We start from the raw sequence: 15,137 nt of genomic DNA on the forward strand, positions 1-15,137 counted from the left end.
ATGAATGCGTAGGTTATTATAAAAAAATTGGGCAAAATCATGCTCATGTACTTTATAACATCCTGTCTTTTTTCTCTGAAAAAATGTTTACAAAACTTGTTGCACTTATATATTGTTTTCATCCAAAATATCATAGGCAAATTAATGGAGGCCATTGTCCTGGGATTGGTTGGGCTATGTTCAGAAAGTCAGGACTTTCCCTGCTGCCTCCATGTGCTTCAACCAACACATCTTCCCAGCTGTAAGTAATTGAGCTCGTCTTTTACACCTTCCCAGTCCCAAGATTCACAAGACATTCACTTCCATCAGATGATCACTCTGATAGGTGAATTTATTGCCAAATGAACCCCAACACCATCACAAACCACTTCTCTGAGAAAAGTGATGAGAAGATGACTACAATGTTACAACGCTGAAATAGGCCAGTCAATGGTTTTTACTGTTGGCCGTGGCCCAATGACACCTTCTGAATTTTGGACACATGCAAAATGAATTGGCAGCTTTGCTGTAGCTGAGTCAGTGAAAAAAGCCATTATAAATGCTTAATCATACAATATTTTCCATATATCAATATGAATTTATATGCTTGAATTTGGAGGAACTTAAGATGGATTAACTTTGATTCTTTTTATTTTTATTGTTGCTCCCTGTCCCTCCATTCCTTGCATTCCTCTGTCTGTCGTTTCACTTATTTATTTTTGTTCATAAAAGCTCAAAGAGATATTTGAATGGAGAAGAGGCCTTGCTGTGTAAAATAGCTTGAAATTCCTGAAATCCCATATTATGAAAATGTATACTTTGAGTTTTTCTGAAGTTTCTTCTGTTACAGAGTCTTTGAAAGAAATCACAAAAAAGCAGTAATGTAAAACTATTTTTATTGAAAATACATCTACAAAGTAATGTTTCACAATCCACTCTGGGTGCATATCAATGCAGAACCAGTGAGGGACGGGGAAAGGAATCTTTCTATAATACCTGATTTCCATAAGAAACAAAGTTAGTATAAAAAAGATCACATACTTTGTGACACAATTCGTTTTTCTCAGCTGATGCCATAGAAAGACAGCCATTTACATTAAGTCTTTGCAATATATTTCCAAACAGAATCTTAACAAAAATTAAATTGTTAAGCCATAAATTCTACTGTTAACTTTTATACACACATTCTGAATACAGTATCTATATAAAAATATCTCTAATTACATATCAGAAAATGTCTGTCTGTATTCTAGGTTTGCATTCTGTTAGCAAAAAAAAAAAATCACACTTGTTTTCTTTCAGTCAGAGATTCATTTAGAGCTCTGTAGGTCTGACTGCTCAATACTCTGTATTAAACCCTGCTTCCTTCATTCACTGGAGATTTCCTGCCCATATTGTCTGGGTTACTCAGCTGAAGAAGTCGGGCAGGAATTGTCAGTCTTAGAAAAACAGTCTTGCCTCATTGCTCAAAACATGGGAAAAGATTTGCCTTTAACCAGCACGCTGACATTTTCACTACCGTTACTTGTACACCACATCATTGATACTCTTTTAGTGACAAAAGCAAAATCTTGAGCATTTTTTGAGTGGCAGCTGGGACACTGCAAGGGAATCCTTCATTTCTTTCATCAGAGTTTTTTTTTGTGGGGGGGAGGGAGGAGAAAGAAGAAAACCAAACATTTGAATAAGAAAGATTGTTTAACAGTAGTGTGCCTTTCAGTTAATATTTCTTCATTCCCTCAATTGTAACTGCATTATAAAACTTTCCAGTTTAACTTCTATAATAATACAAAGTAAAAAGGAAAAAATATATAATTTAGATTTCTAGAAAAGGGTTTCTTCAGGGAATAATGTTGAAATGGACAAAAAAAGCCACAGGATTACAAGTGCATTATCTCCCTTTTTTCATTCTTTCCTTATCTATTCCCTGAAGGAACCTACAATATTGCGCTTTAAACAACCTTTCTAATTACATTTTCAACATTTATTATAGTATTTATTGTTTTGCAATTTATATATTTTTCCTAGTAAAAAGTAAAAAAGCACCCATTAGTTTTACTTTCTAAAGGATTTTTTTTTAATTTTTGAGATACTGCTGATAAACGCACAAAGATTCAGAAACTTCACATTGAGATAGGGAGCCTTCTTATCCAGATGGAAAAAACATAAATCCAGCTAGTAGCTTCCTTACTTATCAATGGACTGACCAAGCATTTGGAAGGTTTCCAGCTGGAAAATCTCCTCTTGGTCTCAGGGATTCTAGCAATGCCATTTCAGCACAGACTGATTTAAAATCCAGTCCTAGTAGGATCTAAGCATCTCACCCTTCTGTACCTTCTGCAAAGTGCTGGCACTGTCTTCTATTCTTATTACGGTTTCTTAAGTAGATAATTGGCATATCCACAGCATGCTATGTGCTTTTCAAACATAGAGGAAGTCACATATCCTGTCCCAGAGACAGTACAGTCTAGGGCTTTGCTCCTGTGAATACTTATGCACATAGATAGTTCAACTGAGTTGCAGCACTGAACATAAGGGGGCAAATCCAGAGGGTGAAGGTACGTACATACATACATACATAACTGTCTGCAATCAACGGGAGCTGATTGCTAAGTAGGCTACGTTTTTGTCAAGATCAGCTGAGGCTATTGTGAAAAATTATGTCTAGGTGAAATCACTTTCTCAGAAATGATATTTCAACTCAGCTGATAAAAGTGCTGATTGTTTTTTTTTGTTTTTATCTATACAGCTTCTCCTTTTTTATCCTTTCATTTAACGTCCTTCTTTTTATGGTGCTGCTAGTAATAGAACAAGGATGTAACACTATAGAAAAATAACATCAGATAAAAAAGCGAAAAGCCTGTTAATTTACTTAGCTGGATGCAGTTATCAAGTTAAAAATGTTGACTGTGTGCTTATAGATGTTAGGATGTTTTGCAACAGGTATTTAAAAAAATAAAACCATTTTCAGGCTCTGTTATCTGTTTTTACTTTCCAGTTCATAAAAAAAAGAATAAGATCACATTTACAGGACTGAGTAACATATACACTGGTATGTTTTATGATTTAATAGATGATCTCTCTTTTTTTATCCTCAGTTAGCACATGTCTAGCAGGACCAGTCGTGTTGCCTGTTAATTTTTTTTAAGTGGGAAGCCAACATATACCTTGATCACTGCTAATTTGGAATATATTTTCATTAATTCTTTTCCAATGCTAGCATGAAGGGAGAAAACAAGGACTAAGTGGGCTTGGTGAATTCAAGATATAAATGGCTGGAAAAAGTTTAAGCTTTCCACACTTGTAGTGTTGGCCTCATGCCTTTACCCTACATCTTGGTTTCACTATCTAACGGTTTCTCACTCTCATTTTCTTGTGAGATCAGTTGGTATGGTTTCTTCATTTCGTTTTCCTCTATCACAGAATTACCCATCTCAGCATCCCTGTTCTTCAGCTCATGCCGTGATAAATGTTCAACAATTCCTGCTCCAATGGAGTCTCCCAAGACATTGGTAGTGGTACGGAGACGATCCCTATGGAGAAACAGTAAATCAGCCTTGACTTTACCACTTGCTCAGGGACACATGCAGACTAGTTGTTAAAATGGCCTTTGAAAATAGCTACTAGATGATTCAACAGTGTTATGTGTATTCATTTATCTGAACAGTTAATGCCATGATTCCAGCTATAGAAATTAACAAATACACCAGGATTTAGAGACACAGAATGGGTTAATATTCCTGGCAACTTCACAGCAAGAAACAGTTGATGTGCGATGAGGGCGATAAAGGGGACCATATGGTAGGTGCTCCTTGGAGGCATTTCTGTACTATAGTGATTTGGGTTTATATCCTCCTGGGATGTAAGCCAATGACAGTCTACCTTCTTACTGTCATTTCCCTCATGACCATATACTGTGGCCAGTAATTTCGGGTGAAATTCTGCTGAAATGATTCAAAGTAAACTACAACAATTCAGCCTTCTTAAAGATCTCTGCCCAGAAGATATAGGAAGCAGCTTGACAAGGAGTGACTGGCTCCTTACTTGGTGAGTGTCCACCTATATACGGCTATGGGCATGTGGTTAGATAACCATTTGAAGACATTATGTTCTGATAAAGACATGGACAACTTTTTGTGGGGCTCTTTTGAGAGAGAAGAATCCTCTGGAAACTATAACTAATAGTGGTCAGAAATAGAGGTCAGAGGAAGCCTTCTGTCTATGTTTAGTTCCTGGACCTGAGGGTTTTCCCCATTTACCTACAGCTGTTAGTTAGTCTTATGCAGACAGAGGGATGGAGAAACTGAAGGGCAATACATTGTGCTGGCTGGATAGGACAGTTACTCAGAAGTTTTTTGTTTCTGTGTCCACAGGGAAGACATATGAACCTTTCCTGGAATAGATAGCCAGTAGGGCTGCAATGAACTGGGTCAGATCTGAATCAGTGAACTTCCATACTCTGAGCCTGATTGATGGAAAGTTTTCATTAACAGCCTACAAAAAAAAAAAAAACCTAAAGCGATTCTTTAATAATTGAATTACATACAATATGTCTGAACATTTTCTTAGTACCCTAAGGATCCACGTTTCTAAGTAACCCTTTTGCATGCAAAAGGAACCATCATTAAGTAACACCATCTGCTCTAAGAGAAGACTTCAGTTGCAAGAAATTGTGATTTTTAACACTTTTTTCCAACTAACTTCCATAGCAAAAGAAGGATCCCACTGATCACAGTATTGTCAGAATGTCCCTGACTGTTGTGCTTTTAAATATGGTCTAAGCCTTTAGTGGCTCCATCAAAAATACTTACAAGAACCAGTCCACTGCAATGATAAGAGTGATATCATCTGTAGGCAAACCTACTGATGTAAGCACAATGACCATGGTGACCAGCCCGGCTTGAGGAATGCCTGCAGCCCCAATACTGGCAGCTGTAGCTGTGATGCTGTGTGTAGAGAAGGCAAGAGCAATTAATTGACTTCCACAATAAACTCTCCTTATCATCTGGCAAACATTAAAAACAGATATGAAGCAAAAAAGCAATTTCCCAGCAGTAAAGAAAGAGATGAGCATAGTCCCTAATCTGAACACTGCACAGCTCCAGGATCTTAATCCAAAATGTTTACACTTAACCTTTAACCAGAACTCTGAAACATGGTTTTGTGAGATAGTAAATCCCCTGCTGGATGCTAAGGACCAGTCAAAAAATACCTGCATCACCCATTAAATAAATTCACTCTACCAGCTCAAACGTGTTAAAAGAAAAGCTGAGGAGGTAATTTTGTCCTGGCAAATCTAATACAGGAATTTGTATTGTCTGTCCATGTCACTACACCTTTACACCAGGTGCAGTATCATCTCTTCTACAGAAGCTGGCATTCAGCCGGCAGAAAGCAGAAAGCTGGCAGAAACCCTGAATCATACACTCTAGTAACTTGATGGAGATACGCTTGTTCACACCTGATTTAGGAAAAGTTTGTTCTGTCAAGTGATTTGGCAGTGAGCAGCCTGAGTACTAATGAGTATTAGTACTTAGACTAATTAGCCTTAGACTCAGGATGTGCCTCATGAGAGTGTGAAAGCAGTTTTGCCTCCTGTTGGTGAATATTAAATTAAGCTGATGGGTTTTATGGAGAGAAGCACTTCTTTTTGAAAATCTTCTACATTCCCAGTTCACCATATCTAAACTTTCAATGTTCCTGAGTGATAAACATCTGTCTCTCTGTCCTACAGTACCCCCCTCCCCCCTGCTGACATCCCTCTCTTCTGCACGTCTCTATCACCCTTTCCTTTTAAACTGTTTGATTAACATCATGGAATTACTGCAGATCAGTTATCATCAAATGGTACTTAGTGGGTTGTTTGCTGTTCTCTCGGAGATGTAAAGGCGTGTGTATTTGAAAACACCTCTGTCTTCTCTAGCTCTATCCATTGGTCTAATGAAAGGTATTATTGCTCCTTACATAGCTTGCTCTACTTGTATCCTGAGACCATCGTAACTAGAAAAACATTACCCTCCCAGCATTAGCTCTGTACCATGCCACTGTGCTGCTCTTATGCTGCAGCTTTGTACATGCATTATAAGTTATCTGGTACTGATTATAAGTCTACAGCTCCCAACAGCTGCATGAGATCTTAAGGAAGAAAATTGAAAAGTTGTTAAAAGCTGCTCCTGATGACTCTACTAAGTGCAGGGATAGGTGCGTCATGCTACAGTTTTTTAAAGGTTTACCTAATGGAGAATATGTGCTGTGGGGCCTCTTCTGTGCAGATGTAAATCATTACATTTAGTCAGCTACTGTAGCTGTAGTTCTTGCTTTTAGCTCTAGACGCTTTTGTTTAATCTCTCATTTACTGGCAAGAAGGAGTCATCACAAAGGTGCTTTTATTAGATGTAGGTAATAATGGCTTCTGTACCTGATTGTGATAATCTGCCCAAAGTTCAGATCAAAGTTGTTAACCTGTGCAATGAAAATTGCAGCCAAAGCCTCGTATAAAGCCGTTCCATCCATATTAATGGTAGCACCAACTGGGAGAACAAATCTTGTAACTCGCTTGTCCACTCCGTTTATTTCTTCTAGACACTTAAATGTAACAGGTAGTGTGGCAGAACTGAAAAAAAAAAAAAAGGAAAATAATGCACAGTATAAATTCTACAGAAAGGGAGAAAAAAGACTGTCATGCATTATAATGACAAAAGAGACTGTCTGACAATTGTCTGTTCTAATTGTTTATGTGGGTTTTGATGACTTAATTTTTATGTGAAGTACCAGCCTATTTAAAAAAAAAATACCCAAGCTGGATTTAAACACTTGTAATGGTGGAGATTCTCCTGATGCCCTTGGAAAGTTTATCCAATGGTTAATTACTGTCACTCTCCACATTGTCCCTTGTCTGAATTTGTTTAACTTCAGTATTCAGTCCCTGGATTTTGTTATACTTTGGCATGCTAGGCAGAAGAATCTATTAAAAAATTCCTGCTCCCCATTTTTGGTGCCCAGGGATTCCGATTAAATCATTCCTCAGCAATGTTTTTCATTGTTAAACAAATTGAGCTATTCAAGCCTTCAGTGTGTTTTCTGTTCCTTCAGTAGTTCTCATGGCTACTTGCTGGATCCCCTGGACAAGGCATTCTGATGGATGATTACATTACTTTACCACCTTAATCTTGTTCCCCTGTTGGTACATCCAAATATCATGTAAGTAGTCATTTCATTGAAGGATCACCCAACTGATCACTTTTGTTTCATATTGTACTGGAATGCCCACTAAGCCAATATGACACCAAATTCCTCTTCAGAGACATTGCCTCAGAATGAAGGATAATGTGGCCATTCTGTAAGGGTGGCTTGTACTCTTTGTGCTTAAAGATATGTCTCTACATCTGATTACGCCAAAGTAAAGAGGTTTTTCAAGACCCAGCAATTTAGATTACTCTCGCTCAGTGATCTGCCTCTTCATTGCTAACTACTTCACAGACTTTCATGTCTCTGAAATCTTTATCAATGCTGAGTTTATCTTTCATTCAGATCACTGATAAACTGTTATGTAAAGAAAGACCTTGTAAGATTCTGCTAGAAAATCTGTCATATTTTGATGACAATCAACTTACAGTTAAATTTTAAACAGTTTTAAATCCACTTACAGTATGTCCTCTTGATCCGGCATCAGTGTAGGCTCCTACTCAGCATCTTGAGCAGTGCCAAGTGGAATGTCTTACAGAAGTTTGAACATATCTCATTAACGCTCTCACTGTTACCCACCAATGTTGTGATTTCATAAAAATAGGTATTAAGTTAATTTGCCACTATTTATTTTCTCTTAATTTCACTATGTTGACTGGCATTAGTTAAATTACATTCACTTTAAAATCATTATTAATCAAATACCTTTCCAGACATTCCACTAATTTGCCAGGATTGACATAAAAATGTCAAATGTGAAATTAGTAATTGTCCTCCTTTGCCCATTAGTATACTGGCATAGTTTTCTTAAAGCCCTCAAAAGCTTTTTCAGTGTTACAAAACTTAATCAGATTTCACATTAATGATCTAAATAGCTTCTCATCCAGATCTTTAAAATAAACCCAAATATCTTAGATATAGTTATGAGGAATGGTGGACTGAAAACATCTATCTTTAGAGGCCATTTTTTTAATTTATTAAAATGGAAGATGTTTCATGAATGGTCATATGATACAGGAAATTTATATTTCAATACAATACTGTTTCCTTTTATCATAGGGACGAACAGTATTTTTATTCATCTGAAGGCCCTCTGAATTCATCAACAAAGAGCAAAAGTGGCATCTCTGTTGTAGGTTATGATTTTGAGCCTAGAACTTCACCTGTAAAGAGAGGCTCTCAAACTCTCTCAGAATCCCTCCTGAATGTTCCTGTTTGCCTCGCCATTTTGCCATACACAGACGTAAAACTTTGCTTGTTAACTTCGTCCTTCGCCAACAAGCCGGGACAAACCACTTACAGATCTCAAACACCAGGGCTAATCAAAGTCACAAGGCTTCCAACCGTACAGGCTGCATCACCAAACAGACCTATTTCAACCCTGCTCAAGGGTTCTCACAGAAGATGAAAATAGACAGTCCAAGTCAATATAATGATAATAGTCTTCTATATCAGAGAGCAGCACAACTGAAATAAAGTGTCCAAATGAATATTTGTTATCTATGAATATGCAGTTAACCAATTATGTTAGGCAAAATTGTTTCTCAAACCTATAATATTAAAAATTATATAGTCTTAAAATATCATTTTGTACCTGGAAGATGTTCCCAAAGCTGTAACTAGTGCCTGTATCAGTCCTCCAATAAATACCCAAGGGTTCTTACGAGTGATCAGGAAGTAGAGAAGAGGTAGGACGATGACGGCATGAATTAGCAAACCGATGATAACTGTTACAGTATACATAGCAAGCTGACCACCAATCACACCCATATCTTCCATCTCAACAATTTTTCCAGCAATCAAGAAGAGGATTCCAAGTGGAGCATACCTGCAAATAAGAAATCAAATCAATATTGTACTGAACAAAGTAGAAATCCACTCCCCCATCCACACCTTTTTAGTTTATATGCATGCATGGATGTAGGATTTTACTGGTTGGATCACCGTAATTATTCAGAAGCAGTTAAAGATCTTAACTCTTTAACTGTTAGCAGGTCAACCTGGATAAAATCACAGCAGTGACCATTTCTGATAGACTCTGTTGGATTCAGGATCTGGTAAGAGCAAGTCAGGAGAAGAACATTTATAGCATGCCTTTCAGACATCTGGAGAGAAGAGCTCCCTTTGGAATTCAAGTGTTCAGGCTGCTTCTGGCCGTTCCCAGTGGGGCACAGGATAAATTACCACAATAGCAGGAATCTACCTGTACAACAGAGGTTGGCTGCATTGTGGGGCAGCTGCAAGGGTGGTAAAAGCTACTTTTCCCTCTCTGGTAAGCACCGCTACAAATGAAGAGCTAGCTCTATGTGTCAGACTCATTTAGATCTTTAGAAACATAATCCTGGTACAGATGGACTTTTGATACAGCCTTATTTCCACGATTGTTCTCTTATCTTTTTATACTAAGTGACCACAGAGCACCATTTATCCAGTATATCTCAATTACGCTTTTAGCCATCAAATCCATGTAGAAACTTCTCAAAAGTGACAATTCTCACCCACTGTTTTATTATCTTAACTGTAGTTGTGAAGAAGGAGAAAAGACTTTTGCTTTGTGTAGACATTTCCTGGAAGAACAGAATTTTACTTATTGGAAAAATATACTTATTTCTAGTTTTGCATCAGGTACTAAACATATGTGGATGTGCTGTTGGGTAGGGTTGTTTTTTTTTTAGTTAGCTTTTTTTTTTGGTAAGACAATCTGCTGTAGTAAAGAAGGCAACAAGACATTTCAGACATTATTCTTTTCATAGTTTAACCTTCTACCTGATAAATACTGTATCTTCATTGTTGAAAAGACTTCACAGGTAATGGCTTGAGGGAAAATACTTTGGTTTTATTTATATTTGTATGCTACACAATTGCAGAAACCAGCTGTGGTGCAAAGTAATGATAACAAGGTGTAGAGATAATATTATCAGTTTTCTTTAGTGAAATCAGAGTAGATTACAAGGAAACTTTGGTGGCATATTGCTGTGATTGCTGTCTATTTATAAAGATACAGAATGGGCCTGTATAAGCTTGGCAAATTCTGCCATGGCCCCTGATTTTTAATCACTCTTGTGAAAGGGTAGGTATGTTTTGGCAAATTATTGATATACCTAATTACAATTCCTTGGTTCATTTACCAGAAAGTTAGAAGACCGTTAAGATATTATTGTCTGACTTCCTGCCAAACACAAACACTTGCTATCCAGCGGATGTCTGTGATGAAAAAATACTATTAATGACTTAACGTAGAATACATCAAAGAGGCACTTACCACATGATTAGAGCTACCAGTCGCATGATAGCCTCATTCAGGCTATCAAAGAAGTCTTTTAATGCCTGACCTTGCTCCTTCATGCTTCCAATCACCAGGCCAAAGCTTATTGAAAAAACCACCAAGCCAAGGGCATTCACTCCATTTACAGAGCCTGGAACAGGAACTATTTCCTCTTTCATTCGGGTGAGGGCTTCCATTGCTTCGGACACATTACTTATTATGGAAGCCACTGTGGATGTGTCGTTGGGTGGAATATCTACCTTAAACATCCTTTTCTCATAGTTAGTTTTGAACTAGTAAAACAAAAAGGAAAGGTAGGAATTAGCAAACAAAGGTAAAAATCATCACACATTAAATAATTAATATTGGAGCACATTTGAATTCTTGATGTAATATTTATTGGTAAAGTGAACAGTGATGAAAACCTGGCTTTCCTGAAAGCAGCATAAAACCCCCATATTAACTACAAGAGCTAAAGCTTCACCATTAGCTTCCAGAGCTCACTATCTCAAATACATAAGTCAAAATCAAATATGCATGTTTATCATACTCCTGAATTTTGTGACAAAACTATGGATTATTAGTTTGTGTTTTTGTAAATTGTTATTTTTCCCAACATTTTTCCTTTTAAAAAATAGGTCTTTTATGGATAGTTGCAATCTTTTGATGGGCTCCAGGATTTCCTTACTTTTTCATCTTTTTGAATAAAAAAAATAAGACTGAAAACAACCTAAATAGTACATACCTCTTTCTTCCTTTTTTAAACCTGAAATTAGGACTTTGCCATGGCAAAGCCATTGATTTTCTCTGCTTTTGCAGTAATAAATCACCAGTTATGATTTATTTCTTTATTAGGAAAAGGATTCTTCCTGAAGGGGTCCCATTATGGGACAGGCAAATCAAATTCAATATCTCAATATACCACTAAATCTCTACTTCAAAAACCAGGCTTCCACCACCTATTATTTTTCCAAAGAGAGATGCATATCCTGATTATTTCTCTCTGGGCTCCAAAAAGCCCCACATCCCTGTCCTGTTTAAATTCTTTTGTGCATAAAGACTACTAAATACCTCTAGAAAAATGTTTCAAATTTATCTCAGGATGCGATGCTAAATACCATATTAAAGCAATGGGATGCAAGCGTCAATTATTCAGCAACTTTGGATTTTTATTTCTTTGGGCCTGCCTAAAAAAAGCAAAGATTAAGCCCAAGAACTGTAGTATTAGTAATACTTGGAGAGTGTTGCACATGTTGAAAGTATTTGAGTGAAATGGAGCTTATGTACTTCTGACTAAGATGGAAGACCTGAATATCAGCATTTAGAAACACTGATCTGCGTTTCTGTTATTTTCCATACCTGAATAGTTTTGATGCACTCCTAACAGATATTTGCCGTATCCCCTGAAGGCTTAAAGATCTTTAGAATTTCAAGTAAGAGTCGCTTTATGGAAAATTTCTGAATAAAATATAGCAAAACAAATGTCCATGGAGGTCAGCTACTCTTGAGCTTTAAATGAAATTTGTAGAAAAGCTGTAAGACTTGGGCTGCAGTTAGACAAGAGAGCTGAGCTGTTGTAATAGTCAGCTGACGCTGAAAAGCACAGGTCCACTCCCTCACCCGCTCCCATCCATTCTGAGATACTTTCTTCTCTGAGCCAGTTCTAGTTTGATCTCTCCATGAGCCAGTATTACTCCTTAAATTGACAGAAAACTAATCCAGCAAAAAAGTGGCCATGTTTTGGAAAGGATAAGGAGGTGAATCAGCTCACTGAGGAATCAGTTGAACGCCAGAGATGGCAAAACACTGAGAGTGGGACTACACAGCCAGGGAAGGAGGGGATGGGATTGCCTGCTCAAGTGACAGAGAGCTAGTAGAGTGGAAATGGAAATTATCTAGAAGTTAACACCAAAGGAATTTTATTTCAGTCCTGACAATACCATTTAAATACTGCCTAAGACTGTACATCAAACACTTCTAATTCTTTTTTTATGTATATGGGTATGATAATTATATTATTTTTTTTTAATTTCTGTTTTTAAGTAGAAAAGAAACCCAGATGAAATTACTTAAGGCAAAAGTCTGACAGGGGTAAGTATGCTGGATTTGTGGGCATGCAGATTAGACCAACACTGAAATGCAAACTGCTTAATGAGCACTGGAATTAAAGCCTGATTTCCTACAGGATTTCGTATGGATTTATTTCCTACTTTCCCTAGACACATCATAACTATCTTCTTCCCAGTTCTCCTTCATTACCCTCAGATTCTTCTCTCATTCTTACCTATTCGACTAGGTCAAAAGCAACATGTGGTATGGCTGTTCGACAGTGTTAGATGTAGACTGATTATCTGACGGGCTGTTGCCTGTCAGAACAGGTTAGGAGATGTCATAGCTGTTTTTTCCTCAGTGGCAACACAGTCTGGGTTTTTCTGAGACTTCTCCCCCTGTGTCAGATTAGGTTGGAATTGGCCACTGGGCCTAAAAATTATGAGGGGGGACAGGGAAAGATCTGGGCAGCTAGAGAGGAAAAAGCACATCACATAAAGTGTCTTTCCTTTGAAAATCCAGTTGGAACTCTTCTTAGGAGGTAATAAATGTATTCCTTCTTTTTTGCATTGATTCTGGAATTGCGTTCCAGTGGGAGGATGCCTTTGGTCCTTTATTAGTTAGTAGTCTCTTCAGAGCTATAGCGGGGATTTTAAGACCTCAGTTAGCAATGCAAAGCCTTTTTCAATTTCAGCTATGAGAGCTGTACACAGACACGTAGACCCTTTCTGTTGACTTGCTCTGTTGGTAAGACGTAGGTATTCACAAATGTTAGCTTTAGCCTAGGGAGAAGACCTTACTAGAACCCTTCGCAGGACAATGCAGAAAGACAGTTTGTTTAGAGTGAGATTCAAAATGGGGATCTTGAGCAACAGGAATCAGCAACTTTATTTGCTCCGAGAGAGTCAATTGAACTAGTCTTTCTCTCATTATTGATAAATGAGGTTAAGGTTAACTTTGTGGATGTATCTGTCTTTTTATACCCAAAGCCATCTATCAGAAGTGTTCATGAGAAAGTTCTTGGTGAAGCAAAAGAAATTAAGGAAAATCAAATAAAGGAACTGAAAAGCAGATTTCTGCCTAGGAAAAAGTGTAGGTTGAGTTTTTGTTAGTTTTTGTTAGTGTCTTCTCAGATGACACTAAAGGCAAAATACAAGATTGCTTGATCCCCACAAAGGGAATTTTCTATGAAAAAAGCCAACTGTGAAAAAGGGTGAAAAGGCCAACAGATGAAAGAGCACCTTCAAGCAGGGAGAAAATGTCAAAAGTTTTGAAATAGATGAGGGAATAGCAGAGTTGATCATTACTTCCTCTGCAGAAATATTTCTGATACAGATCATTTTGTGAGCTGATCCCCACTTTCAGGCAGATCTGTACTGGATCTTGGTGGGAATCAGAGTTATCAGCTGTCTCCAGAGATCTGAGTAAAAACACTTAACTGTCCTAAAGTTCATTTAGCTCAAACTGATATTTTAATATCATACTATGATTCTGCAAGTCCTCATTCTTTTGTGTCATTCAATATTGGAAGAAATCAGACAAAGAAAAACTGCTCATGTAAAAACACATTGCAGGCCTAGAGATCTCAAAAGAGCCGGATATGTTTTACTGGAAGTCTCCACACCTACACTGATGATCCATGAAGGGCTAGTACAACCTCACAGAAGTCCTGTCATTTCTGAGGATAAGTTTGGGCCATTTTGTCTCAAGGCAGAGATATTTTGCCTGGTAAGGTTTTAGATAAAAAATATTCATACATTTTCTTTATTTATAGAAAGCAAATTAGGAGCAAGGTAGATATTATTTGGTACATATTAATCCTAACAGCTTTCTATCAAGAACTTTATCTAAACTTTATATAAAAATATGGCATTTCTGGACTTCGTTGCAAGACATGGGGTTAACGAACACCTTTAAAAAAGTTTAATTAAGTTATCTCATTATGAAACAGACAATATATTTACTTTCTTGCATAATATAATGAATTACCTGTTTAAGCTTTTGTTATTCTTTTGTTTTCATTAACGGTACAAAATACCCACAGCTCTTGAATATATTGCATAATTTTTTAAGAAGCAACTTTACACCATTGCAGTAGCACATTCCAGTGGTTAACTTGCAATCACATGTGTAGTTGCTCTGAAAACTCCTGATTTACTGCCAGGACTTTGAGATAGTAAAATTAGTTCTATCTGTGCTGAGTCAATGTGGTGGTGCAGTTTTTAGTGATAATGACTTTAAAAGCAACAAGCTTGCTAGCCCATTCCTCTGAACCTTAAATGCAAGCCTAAAAAAATGAAAAGAAATGAAGAAAATAAGACAATGATATCCCATCTTCCTGATTTAGTTTTTCTTTCATTTCCATATGGACCTGTGTGAACGCATGCAAAGTATCTACAGAAGAATGGATGAAACAGGTTTAAAGTATATCTCAACCAGCCAAGACTATCACTAGGAATAGACAGTATGTATTAGTTAGTAATCACATGTATGGATATGTGATTAACACTTCCAAGCCACTTGATAAAGATGAGCTAAGGGAAGAATATTAATTAAAAACCTATCAGAAGAAACGCAGTTATCAGATGCACCTTTCTAGTTCAGCTGGCATCAGATTCTGCATATTTACAACACAGTGTCCACCCGCCCACCAAAACTG

At 37.2% G+C, this 15,137-nt stretch overlaps 1 protein-coding gene across 5 annotated transcripts in view; it reads right to left on the reverse strand.

Annotated features, from left to right (window-relative positions):
- Positions 1 to 870: 870 nt before the first annotated feature.
- The window catches only part of SLC1A3 (solute carrier family 1 member 3), a 65,640-nt gene continuing 51,373 nt past the window's right edge, over positions 871 to 15,137 (reverse strand). For all 5 annotated transcript variants that reach the window (XM_026087225.1, XM_026087230.1, XM_026087227.1 and 2 more), the window contains 5 exons: positions 10,427 to 10,722; positions 8,759 to 8,992; positions 6,398 to 6,592; positions 4,791 to 4,925; positions 871 to 3,512 (listed from right to left, as the gene is read on the reverse strand). In XM_026087225.1, the coding sequence (XP_025943010.1) occupies positions 3,308 to 3,512; positions 4,791 to 4,925; positions 6,398 to 6,592; positions 8,759 to 8,992; positions 10,427 to 10,722 (1,065 nt within the window). In that variant the 3' untranslated portion in view covers positions 871 to 3,307. The remainder of the gene's footprint in view (positions 3,513 to 4,790; positions 4,926 to 6,397; positions 6,593 to 8,758; positions 8,993 to 10,426; positions 10,723 to 15,137) is intronic.

The sequence above is a fragment of the Apteryx rowi genome, unplaced genomic scaffold (genome assembly GCF_003343035.1).
Source record: "Apteryx rowi isolate R43461 unplaced genomic scaffold, aptRow1 scaffold_71, whole genome shotgun sequence".
Lineage (NCBI taxonomy): Eukaryota > Metazoa > Chordata > Aves > Apterygiformes > Apterygidae > Apteryx > Apteryx rowi.